This window comes from Heptranchias perlo, unplaced genomic scaffold (genome assembly GCF_035084215.1).
Source record: "Heptranchias perlo isolate sHepPer1 unplaced genomic scaffold, sHepPer1.hap1 HAP1_SCAFFOLD_333, whole genome shotgun sequence".
NCBI lineage: Eukaryota > Metazoa > Chordata > Chondrichthyes > Hexanchiformes > Hexanchidae > Heptranchias > Heptranchias perlo.
This window is the reverse complement of record NW_027139345.1, coordinates 162473-178995: the sequence shown is the minus strand read 5'-3', so window position 1 is coordinate 178995 and position 16523 is coordinate 162473. Positions and strand designations below refer to the sequence as shown.

The 16523-nt window shown below is 49.3% G+C and overlaps 1 protein-coding gene across 1 annotated transcript in view; it reads right to left on the bottom strand.

Annotated features, from left to right (window-relative positions):
- Positions 1–867: 867 nt before the first annotated feature.
- The window catches only part of LOC137311392 (forkhead box protein P3-like), a 78912-nt gene continuing 63256 nt past the window's right edge, over positions 868–16523 (bottom strand). The window contains exons 8-10 of the mRNA XM_067978633.1: positions 11253–11354; positions 11000–11121; positions 868–1129 (exon numbers count right to left, since the gene is read on the bottom strand). Coding sequence (XP_067834734.1) covers positions 1099–1129; positions 11000–11121; positions 11253–11354 — 255 coding nt within the window. The 3' untranslated portion in view covers positions 868–1098. The remainder of the gene's footprint in view (positions 1130–10999; positions 11122–11252; positions 11355–16523) is intronic.

Sequence of the window (16523 nt, the reverse complement as noted above, 5' to 3'; positions counted from 1 at the left end):
ACACTGTCTGAGTCTGGGAGTGACTGTGACACACTGTCTGAGTCTGGGAGTGACTGTGACACACTGTCTGAGTCTGGGAGTGACTGTGACACACTGTCTGAGTCTGGGAGTGACTGTGACACACTGTCTGAGTCTGGGAGTGACTGTGACACACTGTCTGAGTCTGGGAGTGACTGTGACACACTGTCTGAGTCTGGGAGTGACTGTGACACACTGTCTGAGTCTGGGAGTGACTGTGACACACTGTCTGAGTCTGGGAGTGACTGTGACACACTGTCTGAGTCTGGGAGTGACTGTTACACACTGTCTGAGTCTGGGAGTGACTGTGACACACTGTCTGAGTCTGGGAGTGACTGTGACACACTGTCTGAGTCTGGGAGTGACTGTGACACACTGTCTGAGTCTGGGAGTGACTTTGACACACTGTCTGAGTCTGGGAGTGACTGTGACACACTGTCTGAGTCTGGGAGTGACCGTGACACACTGTCTGAGTCTGGGAGTGACTGTGACACACTGTCTGAGTCTGGGAGTGACTGTGACACACTGTCTGAGTCTGGGAGTGACTGTGACACACTGTCTGAGTCTGGGAGTGACTGTTACACACTGTCTGAGTCTGGGAGTGACTGTGACACACTGTCTGAGTCTGGGAGTGACTGTGACACACTGTCTGAGTCTGGGAGTGACTGTGACACACTGTCTGAGTCTGGGAGTGATAGAGAATAGTTCATACCTGATGGCAGAGTGCACACAATGCCTGGATAGAAAGCCCTCAGACTTATCTCTGTCTTTCTGATCTGAAGGAGCAGGAAGTAAAGTTGAGAAGTTTATCTGATTGGATATTCCCATAGATTAACAGACAACAAGGTCTTCACAGATTGTATCGCCTTTATTGATTGACATGATCAACTCAGTTCGGGATCATTGCCGACAGATATACATTTCCATAAACAATGTCCGTCTCGCGAGAGGAAAGTCCATCAGAAAGAGATCACGGGCTTTGACAGGATAGGTAGTCTGGTGATTTCCGAATCCTCTCTCTGTTGTGGTCTTCAGTCACGGCCGACCCGTGCTTAGTCAACATTATCCCTGTGTGATGCATTACGGCAGGCTCCATCTTGTCTCTGGGTCTCTGTTTAAAATAATCAGAAAGCTTTGATAGCCCAGATGTAAACACAGGATCTATGGACTCGCACTGAGAGACACTGACCATTGATCAAACACTATCCCAGACCATAAACACAGGATCTATGGACTCGCACTGAGAGACACTGACCATTGATCAAACACTATCCCAGACCATAAACACAGGATCTATGGACTCGCACTGAGAGACACTGACCATTGATCAAACACTATCCCAGACCATAAACACAGGATCTGTGGGCTCGCACTGAGAGACACTGACCATTGATCAAACACTATCCCAGACCATAAACACAGGATCTATGGACTCGCACTGAGAGACACTGACCATTGATCAAACACTATCCCAGACCGTAAACACAGGATCTATGGACTCGCACTGAGAGACACTGACCATTGATCAAACACTATCCCAGACCATAAACACAGGATCTATGGACTCGCACTGAGAGACACTGACCATTGATCAAACACTATCCCAGACCATAAACACAGGATCTATGGACTCGCACTGAGAGACACTGACCATTGATCAAACACTATCCCAGACTGTAAACACAGAATCTATGGACTCGCACTGAGAGACACTGACCATTGATCAAACACTATCCCAGACCATAAACACAGGATCTATGGACTCGCACTGAGAGACACTGACCATTGATCAAACACTATCCCAGACCATAAACACAGGATCTATGGACTCGCACTGAGAGACACTGACCATTGATCAAACACTATCCCAGACTGTAAACACAGAATCTATGGACTCGCACTGAGAGACACTGACCATTGATCAAACACTATCCCAGACCATAAACACAGGATCTATGGACTCGCACTGAGAGACACTGACCATTGATCAAACACTATCCCAGACCGTAAACACAGGATCTATGGACTCGCACTGAGAGACACTGACCATTGATCAAACACTATCCCAGACCATAAACACAGGATCTGTGGACTCGCACTGAGAGACACTGACCATTGATCAAACACTATCCCAGACTGTAAACACAGGATCTATGGACTCGCACTGAGAGACACTGACCATTGATCAAACACTATCCCAGACCGTAAACGCAGGATCTGTGGACTCGCACTGAGAGACACTGACCATTGATCAAACACTGTCCCAGACCATAAACACAGGATCTATGGACTCGCACTGAGAGACACTGACCATTGATCAAACACTATCCCAGACCGTAAACACAGGATGTATGGACTCGCACTGAGAGACACTGACCATTGATCAAACACTATCCCAGACCGTAAACGCAGGATCTGTGGACTCGCACTGAGAGACACTGACCATTGATCAAACACTATCCCAGACCATAAACACAGGATCTGTGGACTCGCACTGAGAGACACTGACCATTGAACAAACACTATCCCAGACTGTAAACACAGGATCTATGGACTCGCACTGAGAGACACTGACCATTGATCAAACACTATCCCAGACCGTAAACACAGGATCTATGGGCTCGCACTGAGAGACACTGACCATTGATCAAACACTATCCCAGACCATAAACACAGAATCTATGGACTCGCACTGAGAGACACTGACCATTGATCAAACACTATCCCAGACCGTAAACGCAGGATCTGTGGACTCGCACTGAGAGACACTGACCATTGATCAAACACCATCCCAGACCATAAACACAGGATCTATGGACTCGCACTGAGAGACACTGACCATTGATCAAACACTATCCCAGACTGTAAACACAGAATCTATGGACTCGCACTGAGAGACACTGACCATTGATCAAACACTATCCCAGACCATAAACACAGGATCTATGGACTCGCACTGAGAGACACTGACCATTGATCAAACACTATCCCAGACTGTAAACACAGGATCTATGGACTCGCACTGAGAGACACTGACCATTGATCAAACACTATCCCAGACCATAAACACAGGATCTATGGACTCGCACTGAGACACTGACCATTGATCAAACACTATCCCAGACCGTAAACACAGGATCTGTGGACTCGCACTGAGAGACACTGACCATTGATCAAACACTATCCCAGACTGTAAACACAGGATCTATGGACTCGCACTGAGAGACACTGACCATTGATCAAACACTATCCCAGACCGTAAACACAGGATCTATGGACTCGCACTGAGAGACACTGACCATTGATCAAACACTATCCCAGACCATAAACACAGGATCTATGGACTCGCACTGAGAGACACTGACCATTGATCAAACACTATCCCAGACCGTAAACACAGGATCTATGGACTCGCACTGAGAGACACTGACCATTGATCAAACACTATCCCAGACTGTAAACACAGGATCTATGGACTCGCACTGAGAGACACTGACCATTGATCAAACACTATCCCAGACCGTAAACACAGGATCTATGGACTCGCACTGAGAGACACTGACCATTGATCAAACACTATCCCAGACCATAAACACAGGATCTATGGACTCGCACTGAGAGACACTGACCATTGATCAAACACTATCCCAGACTGTAAACACAGAATCTATGGACTCGCACTGAGAGACACTGACCATTGATCAAACACTATCCCAGACCATAAACACAGGATCTATGGACTCGCACTGAGAGACACTGACCATTGATCAAACACTATCCCAGACTGTAAACACAGGATCTATGGACTCGCACTGAGAGACACTGACCATTGATCAAACACTATCCCAGACCATAAACACAGGATCTATGGACTCGCACTGAGAGACACTGACCATTGATCAAACACTATCCCAGACTGTAAACACAGGATCTATGGACTCGCACTGAGAGACACTGACCATTGATCAAACACTATCCCAGACCATAAACACAGGATCTATGGACTCGCACTGAGAGACACTGACCATTGATCAAACACTATCCCAGACCATAAACACAGGATCTATGGACTCGCACTGAGACACTGACCATTGATCAAACACTATCCCAGACCGTAAACACAGGATCTATGGGCTCGCACTGAGAGACACTGACCATTGATCAAACACTATCCCAGACTGTAAACACAGGATCTATGGGCTCGCACTGAGAGACACTGACCATTGATCAAACACTATCCCAGACAGTAAACACAGGATCTATGGACTCGCACTGAGAGACACTGACCATTGATCAAACACTATCCCAGACCATAAACACAGGATCTATGGACTCGCACTGAGAGACACTGACCATTGATCAAACACTATCCCAGACCGTAAACACAGGATCTATGGGCTCGCACTGAGAGACACTGACCATTGATCAAACACTATCCCAGACCGTAAACACAGGATCTGTGGACTCGCACTGAGAGACACTGACCATTGATTAAACGCTATCCCAGACCATAAACACAGGATCTGTGGACTCGCACTGAGAGACACTGACCATTGATCAAACACTATCCCAGACCGTAAACACAGGATCGATGGGCTCGCACTGAGAGACACTGACCATTGATCAAACACTATCCCAGACCGTAAACACAGGATCTATGGACTCGCACTGAGAGACACTGACCATTGATCAAACACTATCCCAGACCGTAAACACAGGATCGATGGGCTCGCACTGAGAGACACTGACCATTGATCAAACGCTATCCCAGACCGTAAACACAGGATCTGTGGACTCGCACTGAGAGACACTGACCATTGATCAAACACTATCCCAGACCGTAAACGCAGGATCTATGGACTCGCACTGAGAGACACTGACCATTGATCAAACACTATCCCAGACCGTAAACACAGGATCGATGGACTCGCACTGAGAGACACTGACCATTGATCAAACGCTATCCCAGATCGTAAATGCAGGATCTATGGACTCGCACTGAGAGACACTGACCATTGATCAAACACTATCCCAGACAGTAATTGCAGGATCTATGGACTCGCACTGAGAGACACTGACCATTGATCAAACACTATCCCAGACCGTAAACACAGGATCTATGGGCTCGCACTGAGAGACACTGACCATTGAACAAACACTATCCCAGACCATAAACACAGGATCTGTGGACTCGCACTGAGAGACACTGACCATTGATCAAACACTATCCCAGACCGTAAACACAGGATCTATGGGCTCGCACTGAGAGACACTGACCATTGATCAAACACTATCCCAGACCGTAAACACAGGATCTATGGACTCGCACTGAGAGACACTGACCATTGATCAAACACTATCCCAGACCGTAAACGCAGGATCTGTGGACTCGCACTGAGAGACACTGACCATTGATCAAACACTATCCCAGACCATAAACACAGGATCTGTGGACTCGCACTGAGAGACACTGACCATTGATCAAACACTATCCCAGACTGTAAACACAGGATCTGTGGGCTCGCACTGAGAGACACTGACCATTGATCAAGCGCTATCCCAGACTGTAAACACAGGATCTGTGGGCTCGCACTGAGAGACACTGACCATTGATCAAACACTATCCCAGACTGTAAACACAGGATCTGTGGGCTCGCACTGAGAAACACTGACCATTGATCAAACACTATCCCAGACCGTAAACACAGGATCTGTGGACTCGCACTGAGAGACACTGACCATTGATCAAACACTATCCATGACCGTAAACACAGGATCTATGGGCTCGCACTGAGAGACACTGACCATTGAACAAACGGCCAGATGGACATCTCTCTGTTTTTCACAAACGCAGATGCTCCCTGTATTTCATGTGCCATGTATGGAGTTTCGGAAATCCCAGAATTACAGCTCACACAGAGCAGGGATGAATTCACAGGCCCAAAATCAAACCGAACTCGTCACATAATCTCCACCAGTTCGTCTGTCCAATTGCATCTCATCAAGTAACCAGTTTAATTTATTATATCACAGTGAAGTGAATTGTACAGTGCAGTGTATCAGGGCCTGTGTACAGTGCAGTGTATCAGGGGGTCTGTGTACAGTAGTGTATCGGGGGTCTGTGTACAGTACAGTGAATCGGGGGTCTGTGTACAGTGCAGTGTATCAGGGTCTGTGTACAGTGCAGTGTATCAGGGGGTCTGTGTACAGTAGTGTATCGGGGGTCTGTGTACAGTACAGTGAATCGGGGGTCTGTGTACAGTGCAGTGTATCAGGGTCTGTGTACAGTGCAGTGTATCAGGGTCTGTGTACAGTACAGTGTATCGGGGGTCTGTGTACAGTGCAGTGAATCGGGGGATCTGTGTACAGTGCAGTGTATCAGGGTCTGTGTACAGTGCAGTGTATCAGGGTCTGTGTACAGTACAGTGTATCAGGGTCTGTGTACAGTGCAGTGTATCAGGGTCTGTGTACAGTACAGTGAATCAGTGGGTCTGTGTACAGTAGTGTATCGGGGGGACTGTGTACAGTGCAGTGTATCAGGGTCTGTGTACAGTAGTGTATCGGGGGGTCTGTGTACAGTGCAGTGTATCAGGGTCTGTGTACAGTACAGTGAATCAGAGGGTCAGTGTACAGTAGTGTATCAGGGTCTGTGTACAGTACAGTGTATCGGGGGTCTGTGTACAGTACAGTGAATCAGGGGTCTGTGTACAGTGCAGTGTATCAGGGTCTGTGTACAGTACAGTGTATCGGGGGTCTGTGTACAGTACAGTGAATCGGGGGTCTGTGTACAGTGCAGTGTATCAGGGTCTGTGTACAGTACAGTGAATCGGGGGTCTGTGTACAGTGCAGTGTATCGGGGGGTCTGTGTACAGTACAGTGAATCGGGGGTCTGTGTACAGTACAGTGTATCGGGGGTCTGTGTACAGTGCAGTGAATCCGGGGGTCTGTGTACAGTACAGTGAATCAGTGGTTCTGTGTACAGTAGTGTATCAGGGTCTGTGTACAGTACAGTGTATCAGGGGTCTGTGTACAGTACAGTGAATCTGGGGGTCTGTGTACAGTACAGTGTATCGGGGGTCTGTGTACAGTACAGTGAATCCGGGGGTCTGTGTACAGTACAGTGAATCAGGGGTCTGTGTACAGTAGTGTATCGGGGGTCTGTGTACAGTACAGTGAATCGGGGGTCTGTGTACAGTACAGTGTATCGGGGGGTCTGTGTACAGTACAGTGAATCAGTGGGTCTGTGTACAGTACAGTGTATCGGGGGTCTGTGTACAGTACAGTGTATCGGGGGTCTGTGTACAGTACAGTGTATCGGGGGTCTGTGTACAGTACAGTGAATCTGGGGGTCTGTGTACAGTACAGTGTATCGGGGGTCTGTGTACTGTACAGTGAATCAGTGGGTCTGTGTACAGTACAGTGAATCAGTGGGTCTGTGTACAGTACAGTGAATCCGGGGGTCTGTGTACAGTACAGTGTATCGGGGGGTCTGTGTACAGTACAGTGAATCGGGGGTCTGTGTACAGTACAGTGTATTGGGGGGTCTGTGTACAGTACAGTGAATCAGTGGGTCTGTGTACAGTACAGTGTATCGGGGGTCTGTGTACAGTAGTGTATCGGGGGGGTCTGTGTACAGTACAGTGAATCGGGGGGTCTGTGTACAGTAGTGTATCGGGGTCTGTGTACAGTACAGTGAATCGGGGGTCTGTGTACAGTACAGTGTATCGGGGGTCTGTGTACAGTACAGTGTATCGGGGGGTCTGTGTACAGTACAGTGTATCGGGGGGTCTGTGTACAGTACAGTGTATCGGGGGGTCTGTGTACAGTACAGTGAATCAGTGGGTCTGTGTACAGTACAGTGTATCGGGGGGGTCTGCGAACAGTAGTGTATCGGGGGGTCTGTGTACAGTACAGTGAATCAGGGGGTCTGTGTACAGTACAGTGTATCGGGGGTCTGTGTACAGTACAGTGTATCGGGGGTCTGTGTACAGTACAGTGTCTCGGGGGTCTGTGTACAGTACAGTGTATCGGGGGGTCTGTGTACATTACAGTGTATCGGGGGGTCTGTGTACAGTACAGTGTATCGGGGGGTCTGTGTACAGTACAGTGAATCAGTGGGTCTGTGTACAGTACAGTGTATCGGGTGGGTCTGCGTACAGTAGTGTATCGGGGGGTCTGTGTACAGTACAGTGAATCAGGGGGTCTGTGTACAGTACAGTGTATCGGGGGGTCTGCGTACAGTAGTGTATCGGGGTTTGTGTACAGTACAGTGTATCGGGGGTCTGTTTACAGTACAGTGTATCGGGGGTCTGTGTACAGTACAGTGAATCAGGGGGTCTGTGTACAGTACAGTGAATCGGGGGTCTGTGTACAGTACAGTGTATCGGGGGGTCTGTGTACAGTACAGTGTATCGGGGGTCTGTGTACAGTACAGTGAATCGGGGGTCTGTGTACAGTACAGTGAATCAGTGGGTCTGTGTACAGTACAGTGTATCGGGGGTCTGTGTACAGTACAGTGTATCGGGGGTCTGTGTACAGTGCAGTGTATCGTGGGTCTGTGTACAGTACAGTGAATCAGGGGGTCTGTGTACAGTACAGTGTATCGGGGGTCTGTGTACAGTACAGTGTATCGGGGGTCTGTGTACAGTACAGGGAATCAGGGGGTCTGTGTACAGTACAGTGTATCGGGGGTCTGTGTACAGTACAGTGTATCGGGGGGTCTGTGCACAGTACAGTGTTTTTTTTTATTCGTTCACGGGATGTGGGTGTCGCTGGCGAGGCCGGCATTTATTGCCCATCCCTAATTGCCCTTGAGAAGGTGGTGGTGAGCCGCCTTCTTGAACCGCTGCAGTCCGTGTGGTGACGGTTCTCCCACAGTGCTGTTAGGAAGGGAGTTCCAGGATTTTGACCCAGCGACGATGAAGGAACGGCGATATATTTCCAAGTCGGGATGGTGTGTGACTTGGAGGGGAACGTGCAGGTGGTGTTGTTCCCATGCGCCTGCTGCTCTTGTCCTTCTAGGTGGTAGAGGTCGCGGGTTTGGGAGGTGCTGTCGAAGAAGCCTTGGCGAGTTGCTGCAGTGCATCCTGTGGATGGTACACACTGCAGCCACTGTGCACCGGTGGTGAAGGGAGTGAATGTTTAGGGTGGTGGATGGGGTGCCAATCAAGCGGGCTGCTTTGTCCTGGATGGTGTCGAGCTTCTTGAGTGTTGTTGGAGCTGCACTCATCCAGGCAAGTGGAGAGTATTCCATCACACTCCTGACTTGTGCCTTGTAGATGGTGGAAAGGCTTTGGGGAGTCAGGAGGTGAGTCACTCGCCGCAGAATACCCAGCCTCTGACCTGCTCTCGTAGCCACAGTATTTATATGGCTGGTCCAGTTAAGTTTCTGGTCAATGGTGACCCCCAGGATGTTGATGGTGGGGGATTCGGCGATGGTAATGCCGTTGAATGTCAAGGGGAGGTGGTTAGACTCTCTCTTGTTGGAGATGGTCATTGCCTGGCACTTATCTGGCGCGAATGTTACTTGCCACTTATGAGCCCAAGCCTGGATGTTGTCCAGGTCTTGCTGCATGCGGGCTCGGACTGCTTCATTATCTGAGGGGTTGCGAATGGAACTGAACACTGTGCAATCATCAGCGAACATCCCCATTTCTGACCTTATGATGGAGGGAAGGTCATTGATGAAGCAGCTGAAGATGGTTGGGCCTAGGACACTGCCCTGAGGAACTCCTGCAGCAATGCCCTGGGGCTGAGATGCTTGGCCTCCAACAACCACTACCATCTTCCTTTGTGCTAGGTATGACTCCAGCCACTGGAGAGTTTTCCCCCTGATTCCCATTGACTTCAATTTTACTAGGGCTCCTTGGTGCCACACTCGGTCAAATGCTGCCTTGATGTCAAAGGCAGTCACTCTCACCTCACCTCTGGAATTCAGCTCTTTTGTCCATGTTTGGACCAAGGCCGTAATGAGGTCTGGAGCCGAGTGGTCCTGGCGGAACCCAAACTGAGCATCGGTGAGCAGGTTATTGGTGAGTAAGTGCCGCTTGATAGCACTGTCGACGACACCTTCCATCACTTTGCTGATGATTGAGAGTAGACTGATGGGGCGGTAATTGGCCGGATTGGATTTGTCCTGCTTTTTGTGGACAGGACATACCTGGGCAATTTTCCACATTGTCGGGTAGATGCCAGTGTTGTAGCTGTACTGGAACAGCTTGGCTAGAGGCGCAGCTAGTTCTGGAGCACAAGTCTTCAGCACTACAGCTGGGATGTTGTCGGGGCCCATAGCCTTTGCTGTATCCAGTGCACTCAGCCGTTTCTTGATATCACGTGGAGTGAATCGAACTGGCCGAAGACTGGCTTCTGTGATGGTGGGGATATCGGGAGGAGGCCGAGATGGATCATCCACTCGGCACTTCTGGCTGAAGATGGTTGCAAACGCTTCAGCCTTGTCTTTTGCACTCACATGCTGGACTCCGCCATCATTGAGGATGGGGATGTTTACAGAGCCTCCTCCTCCCGTTAGTTGTTTAATTGTCCACCACCATTCACGACTGGATGTGGCAGGACTGCAGAGCTTTGATCTGATCCGTTGGTTGTGGAATCGTTTAGCTCTGTCTATAGCATGTTGCTTCCACTGTTTAGCATGCATGTAGTCCTGAGTTGTAGCTTCACCAGGTTGGCACCTCATTTTTAGGTACACCTGGTGCTGCTCCTGGCATGCTCTTCTACACTCCTCATTGAACCAGGGTTGATCCCCGGGCTTGTTGGTAATGGTAGAGTGAGGAATATGCCGGGCCATGAGGTTACAGATTGTGCTGGAATACAATTCTGCTGCTGCTGATGGCCCACAGCGCCTCATGGATGCCCAGTTTTGAGCTGCTAGATCTGTTCTGAATCGGGGGGTCTTCGTTACGTGTGTGCACACACTCCCTTTTCCGCTGCCATTACAATCGATGTGTGTCGGCTGCTCCGTTACCTGCTGAACTTTTGTCCTCGTCGCCGCTGGAATTCCACCTCGTCCACGGTCCAGACAGCCCCCTTAATGTTCTCGACCCTCACAAAGCATTTGTGGAGGCTCAGATTGTGCCGCACGGCATTCTGCAGAAGGAGCAGACACAAGAGCAGTGTCAGGAGAGAGACAGAGGTTTGGCAGCTGAACAAAATACGTCTCGCGAGACGAGCAGAGACTGCTCAGTGCCGCTTGTGAACCGGGCAGTCTCGTCCCTTACCTTCCAGGTGGCCGTGTTGTACCGGAAAAATGCAAACATGCCAGTGAACCAGTGATAGATTTCATTCAGAGTCAGCTGCCTCTCCGGGGTCTCCAGGATGGCCTGAGAGTCAAAGCGGAAATATTTCACATGTTTAATCACTTCGAACACGAGGGATCGAGTCCAGAATCGGCCGAGAACGACCAATCATTGTTAGACTCGAAAATATCAGAGTGTTACAGTGAAGGGTGTGGGGTATATCAGAGTGTTACAGTGAGGGGTGTGGGGTATATCAGAGTGTTACAGTGAGGGGTGTGGGATATATCAGAGTGTTACAGTGAGGGGTGTGGGGTATATCAGAGTGTTACAGTGAGGGGTGTGGGGTATATCAGAGTGTAACAGTGTGGGGTGTGGGATATATCAGTGTTACAGTGAGGGGTGTGGGGTATATCAGAGTGTTACAGTGAGGGGTGTGGGATATATCAGAGTATTACAGTGAGGGGTGTGGGATATATCAGAGTATTACAGTGAGGGGTGTGGGGTATATCAGTGTTACAGTGAGGGGTGTGGGGTATATCAGAGTGTTACAGTGAGGGGTGTGGGGTATATCAGTGTTACAGTGAGGGGTGTGGGGTATATCAGAGTGTTACAGTGAGGGGTGTGGGGTATATCAGAGTGTTACAGTGAGGGGTGTGGGGTATATCAGAGTATTACAGTGAGGGGTGTGGGATATATCAGAGTGTTACAGTGAGGGGTGTGGGATATATCAGAGTGTTACAGTGAGGGGTGTGGGGTATATCAGAGTGTTACAGTGAGGGGTGTGGGGTATATCAGTGTTACAGTGAGGGGTGTGGGATATATCAGAGTGTTACAGTGAGGGGTGTGGGGTATATCAGAGTGTGACAGTGAGGGGTGTGGGGTATATCAGAGTGTTACAGTGAGGGGTGTGGGGTATATCAGAGTGTTACAGTGAGGGGTGTGGGGTATATCAGAGTGTTACAGTGAGGGGTGTGGGGTATATCAGGGTGTTACAGTGAGGGGTGTGGGGTATATCAGAGTGTTACAGTGAGGGGTGTGGGATATATCAGAGTGTTACAGTGAGGGGTGTGGGGTATATCAGAGTGTTACAGTGAGGGGTGTGGGGGATATCAGAGTGTTACAGTGAGGGGTGTGGGATATATCAGTGTTACAGTGAGGGGTGTGGGGTATATCAGAGTGTTACAGTGAGGGGTGTGGGGTATATCAGAGTGTGACAGTGAGGGGTGTGGGGGATATCAGAGTGTTACAGTGAGGGGTGTGGGATATATCAGAGTGTTACAGTGAGGGGTGTGGGGTATATCAGAGTGTTACAGTGAGGGGTGTGGGATATATCAGAGTGCTACAGTGAGGGGTGTGGGGTATATCAGAGTGTGACAGTGAGGGGTGTGGGATATCAGAGTGTTACAGTGAGGGGTGTGGGATATATCAGAGTGTTACAGTGAGGGGTGTGGGGTATATCAGAGTGTTACAGTGAGGGGTGTGGGATATATCAGAGTGTGACAGTGAGGGGTGTGGGGTATATCAGAGTGTTACAGTGAGGGGTGTGGGGTATATCAGAGTGTTACAGTGAGGGGTGTGGGATATATCAGAGTGTTACAGTGAGGGGTGTGGGATATATCAGAGTGTTACAGTGAGGGGTGTGGGGTATATCAGAGTGTTACAGTGAGGGGTGTGGGGTATATCAGAGTGTTACAGTGAGGGGTGTGGGGTATATCAGAGTGTTACAGTGAGGGGTGTGGGGTATATCAGAGTGTTACAGTGAGGGGTGTGGGATATATCAGTGTGTTACAGTGAGGGGTGTGGGGTATATCAGTGTTACAGTGAGTGGTGTGGGATATATCAGAGTGTTACAGTGAGGGGTGTGGGATATATCAGAGTGTTACAGTGAGGGGTGTGGGATATATCAGAGTGTTACAGTGAGGGGTGTGGGATATATCAGAGTGTTACAGTGAGGGGTGTGGGATATATCAGAGTATTACAGTGAGGGGTGTGGGATATATCAGAGTGTTACAGTGAGGGGTGTGGGGTATATCAGAGTGTTACAGTGAGGGGTGTGGGGGATATCAGAGTGTTATAGTGAGGGGTGTGGGATATATCAGAGTGTTACAGTGAGGGGTGTGGGGTATATCAGTGTTACAGTGAGGGGTGTGGGGGATATCAGAGTGTTACAGTGAGGGGTGTGGGGTATATCAGAGTGTTACAGTGAGGGGTGTGGGGTATATCAGTGTTACAGTGAGGGGTGTGGGGTATATCAGAGTGTTACAGTGAGGGGTGTGGGGTATATCAGAGTGTAACAGTGTGGGGTGTGGGATATATCAGAGTGTTACAGTGAGGGGTGTGGGATATATCAGAGTGTTACAGTGAGGGGTGTGGGATATATCAGAGTGTTACAGTGAGGGGTGCGGGGTACATCAGAGAGTTAGAGTGAGGGGTGTGGGATATATCAGAGTGTTACAGTGAGGGGTGTGGGGTATATCAGAGTGTTACAGTGAGGGGTGTGGGATATATCAGAGTGTTACAGTGAGGGGTGTGTGGTATATCATAGTGTTACAGTGAGGGGTGTGGGATATATCAGAGTGTTACAGTGAGGGGTGTGGGATATATCAGAGTGTTACAGTGAGGGGTGTGGGATATATCAGAGTGTTACAGTGAGGGGTGTGGGGTATATCAGAGTGTTACAGTGAGGGGGTGTGGGATATATCAGAGTGTTACAGTGAGGGTAGTGGGGTATATCAGAGTGTTACAGTGAGGGGTGTAGGGTATATCAGAGTGTTACAGTGAGGGGTGTGGGGTATATCAGAGTGTTACAGTGAGGGGTGTGGGATATATCAGAGTGTTACAGTGAGGGGTGTGGGATATATCAGAGTGTTACAGTGAGGGGTGTGGGGTATATCAGAGTGTTACAGTGAGGGGTGTGGGGTATATCAGTGTTACAGTGAGGGGTGTGGGGTATATCAGAGTGTTACAGTGAGGGGTGTGGGATATATCAGAGTGTTACAGTGAGGGGTGTGGGGTATATCAGAGTGTTACAGTGAGGGGTGTGGGGTATATCAGAGTGTTACAGTGAGGGTGTGGGATATATCAGAGTGTTACAGTGAGGGGTGTGGGGTATATCAGAGTGTTACAGTGAGGGGTGTGGGGTGTATCAGAGTGTTACAGTGAGGGGTGTGGGATATATCAGTGTTACAGTGAGGGGTGTGGGGTGTATCAGAGTGTTACAGTGAGGGGTGTGGGATATATCAGAGTGTTACAGTGAGGGGTGTGGGGTATATCAGTGTTACAGTGAGGGGTGTGGGGTGTATCAGAGTGTTACAGTGAGGGGTGTGGGGTATATCAGTGTGTTACAGTGAGGGGTGTGGGTTATATCAGAGTGTTACAGTGAGGGGTGTGGGATATATCAGTGTTACAGTGAGGGGTGTGGGGTATATCAGTGTTACAGTGAGGGGTGTGGGATATATCAGAGTGTTACAGTGAGGGGTGTGGGGTATATCAGTGTGTTACAGTGAGGGGTGTGGGTTATATCAGAGTGTTACAGTGAGGGGTGTGGGATATATCAGTGTTACAGTGAGGGGTGTGGGGTGTATCAGAGTGTTACAGTGAGGGGTGTGGGATATATCAGAGTGTTACAGTGAGGGGTGTGGGGTATATCAGTGTGTTACAGTGAGGGGTGTGGGTTATATCAGAGTGTTACAGTGAGGGGTGTGGGATATATCAGAGTGTTACAGTGAGGGGTGTGGGGTATATCAGAGTGTTACAGTGAGGGGTGTGGGTTATATCAGAGTGTTACAGTGAGGGGTGTGGGATATATCAGAGTGTTACAGTGAGGGGTGTGGGATATATCAGAGTGTTACAGTGAGGGGTGTGGGATATATCAGAGTGTTACAGTGAGGGGTGTGGGGTATATCAGTGTTACAGTGAGGGGTGTGGGGTATATCAGAGTGTTACAGTGAGGGGTGTGGGGTATATCAGAGTGTTACAGTGAGGGGTGTGGGGTATATCAGTGTTACAGTGAGGGGTGTGGGGTATATCAGTGTTACAGTGAGTGGTGTGGGGTATATCAGTGTTACAGTGAGGGGTGTGGGGTGTATCAGAGTGTTACAGTGTGGGGTGTGGGGTATATCAGAGTGTTACAGTGAGGGGTGTGGGATATATCAGAGTGTTACAGTGAGGGGTGTGGGATATATCAGAGTGTTACAGTGAGGGGTGTGGGGTATATCAGAGTGTTACAGTGAGGGGTGTGGGGTATATCAGAGTGTTACAGTGAGGGGTGTGGGGTATATCAGAGTGTTACAGTGAGGGGTGTGGGGTATATCAGAGTGTTGCAGTGAGGGGTGTGGGGTATATCAGTGTTACAGTGAGGGGTGTGGGGTATATCAGAGTTACAGTGAGGGGTGTGGGGTATATCAGGGTGTTACAGTGAGGGGTGTGGGGTATATCAGTGTTGCAGTGAGGGGTGTGGGGTATATCAGAGTGTTACAGTGAGGGGTGTGGGGTATATCAGAGTGTAACAGTGTGGGGTGTGGGATATATCAGAGTGTTACAGTGAGGGGTGTGGGATATATCAGAGTGTTACAGTGAGGGGTGTGGGGTATATCAGAGTGATACAGTGAGGGGTGTGGGGTATATCAGAGTGTTACAGTGAGGGGTGTGGGGTATATCAGAGTGTTACAGTGAGGGGTGTGGGGTATATCAGAGTGTTACAGTGAGGGGTGTGGGGTATATCAGAGTGTTACAGTGAGGGGTGTGGGGTATATCAGAGTGTTACAGTAAGGGGTGTGGGGTATATCAGAGTGTTACAGTGAGCGGTGTGGGGTATATCAGAGTTACAGTGAGGGGTGTGGGGTATATCAATGTTTACAGTGAGGGGTGTGGGGTATATCAGTGTTACAGTGAGGGGTGTGGGGTATATCAGAGTGTTACAGTGAGGGGTGTGGGATATATCAGAGTGTTACAGTGAGGGGTGTGGGGTATATCAGAGTGTTACAGTGAGGGGTGTGGGGTATATCAGAGTGTTACAGTGGGGGGTGTGGGGTATATCAGAGTGTTACAGTGAGGGGTGTGGGGTATATCAGAGTGTTACAGTGAGGGGTGTGGGGTATATCAGAGTGTTACAGTGAGGGGTGTGGGGTATATCAGAGTGTTACAGTGAGGGGTGTGGGGTATATCAGAGTGTTACAGTGAGGGTTGTGCGGTATATCAGAGTGTTACAGTGAGGTGTGTGGGGTATATCAGAGTGTTACAGTGAGGGGTGTG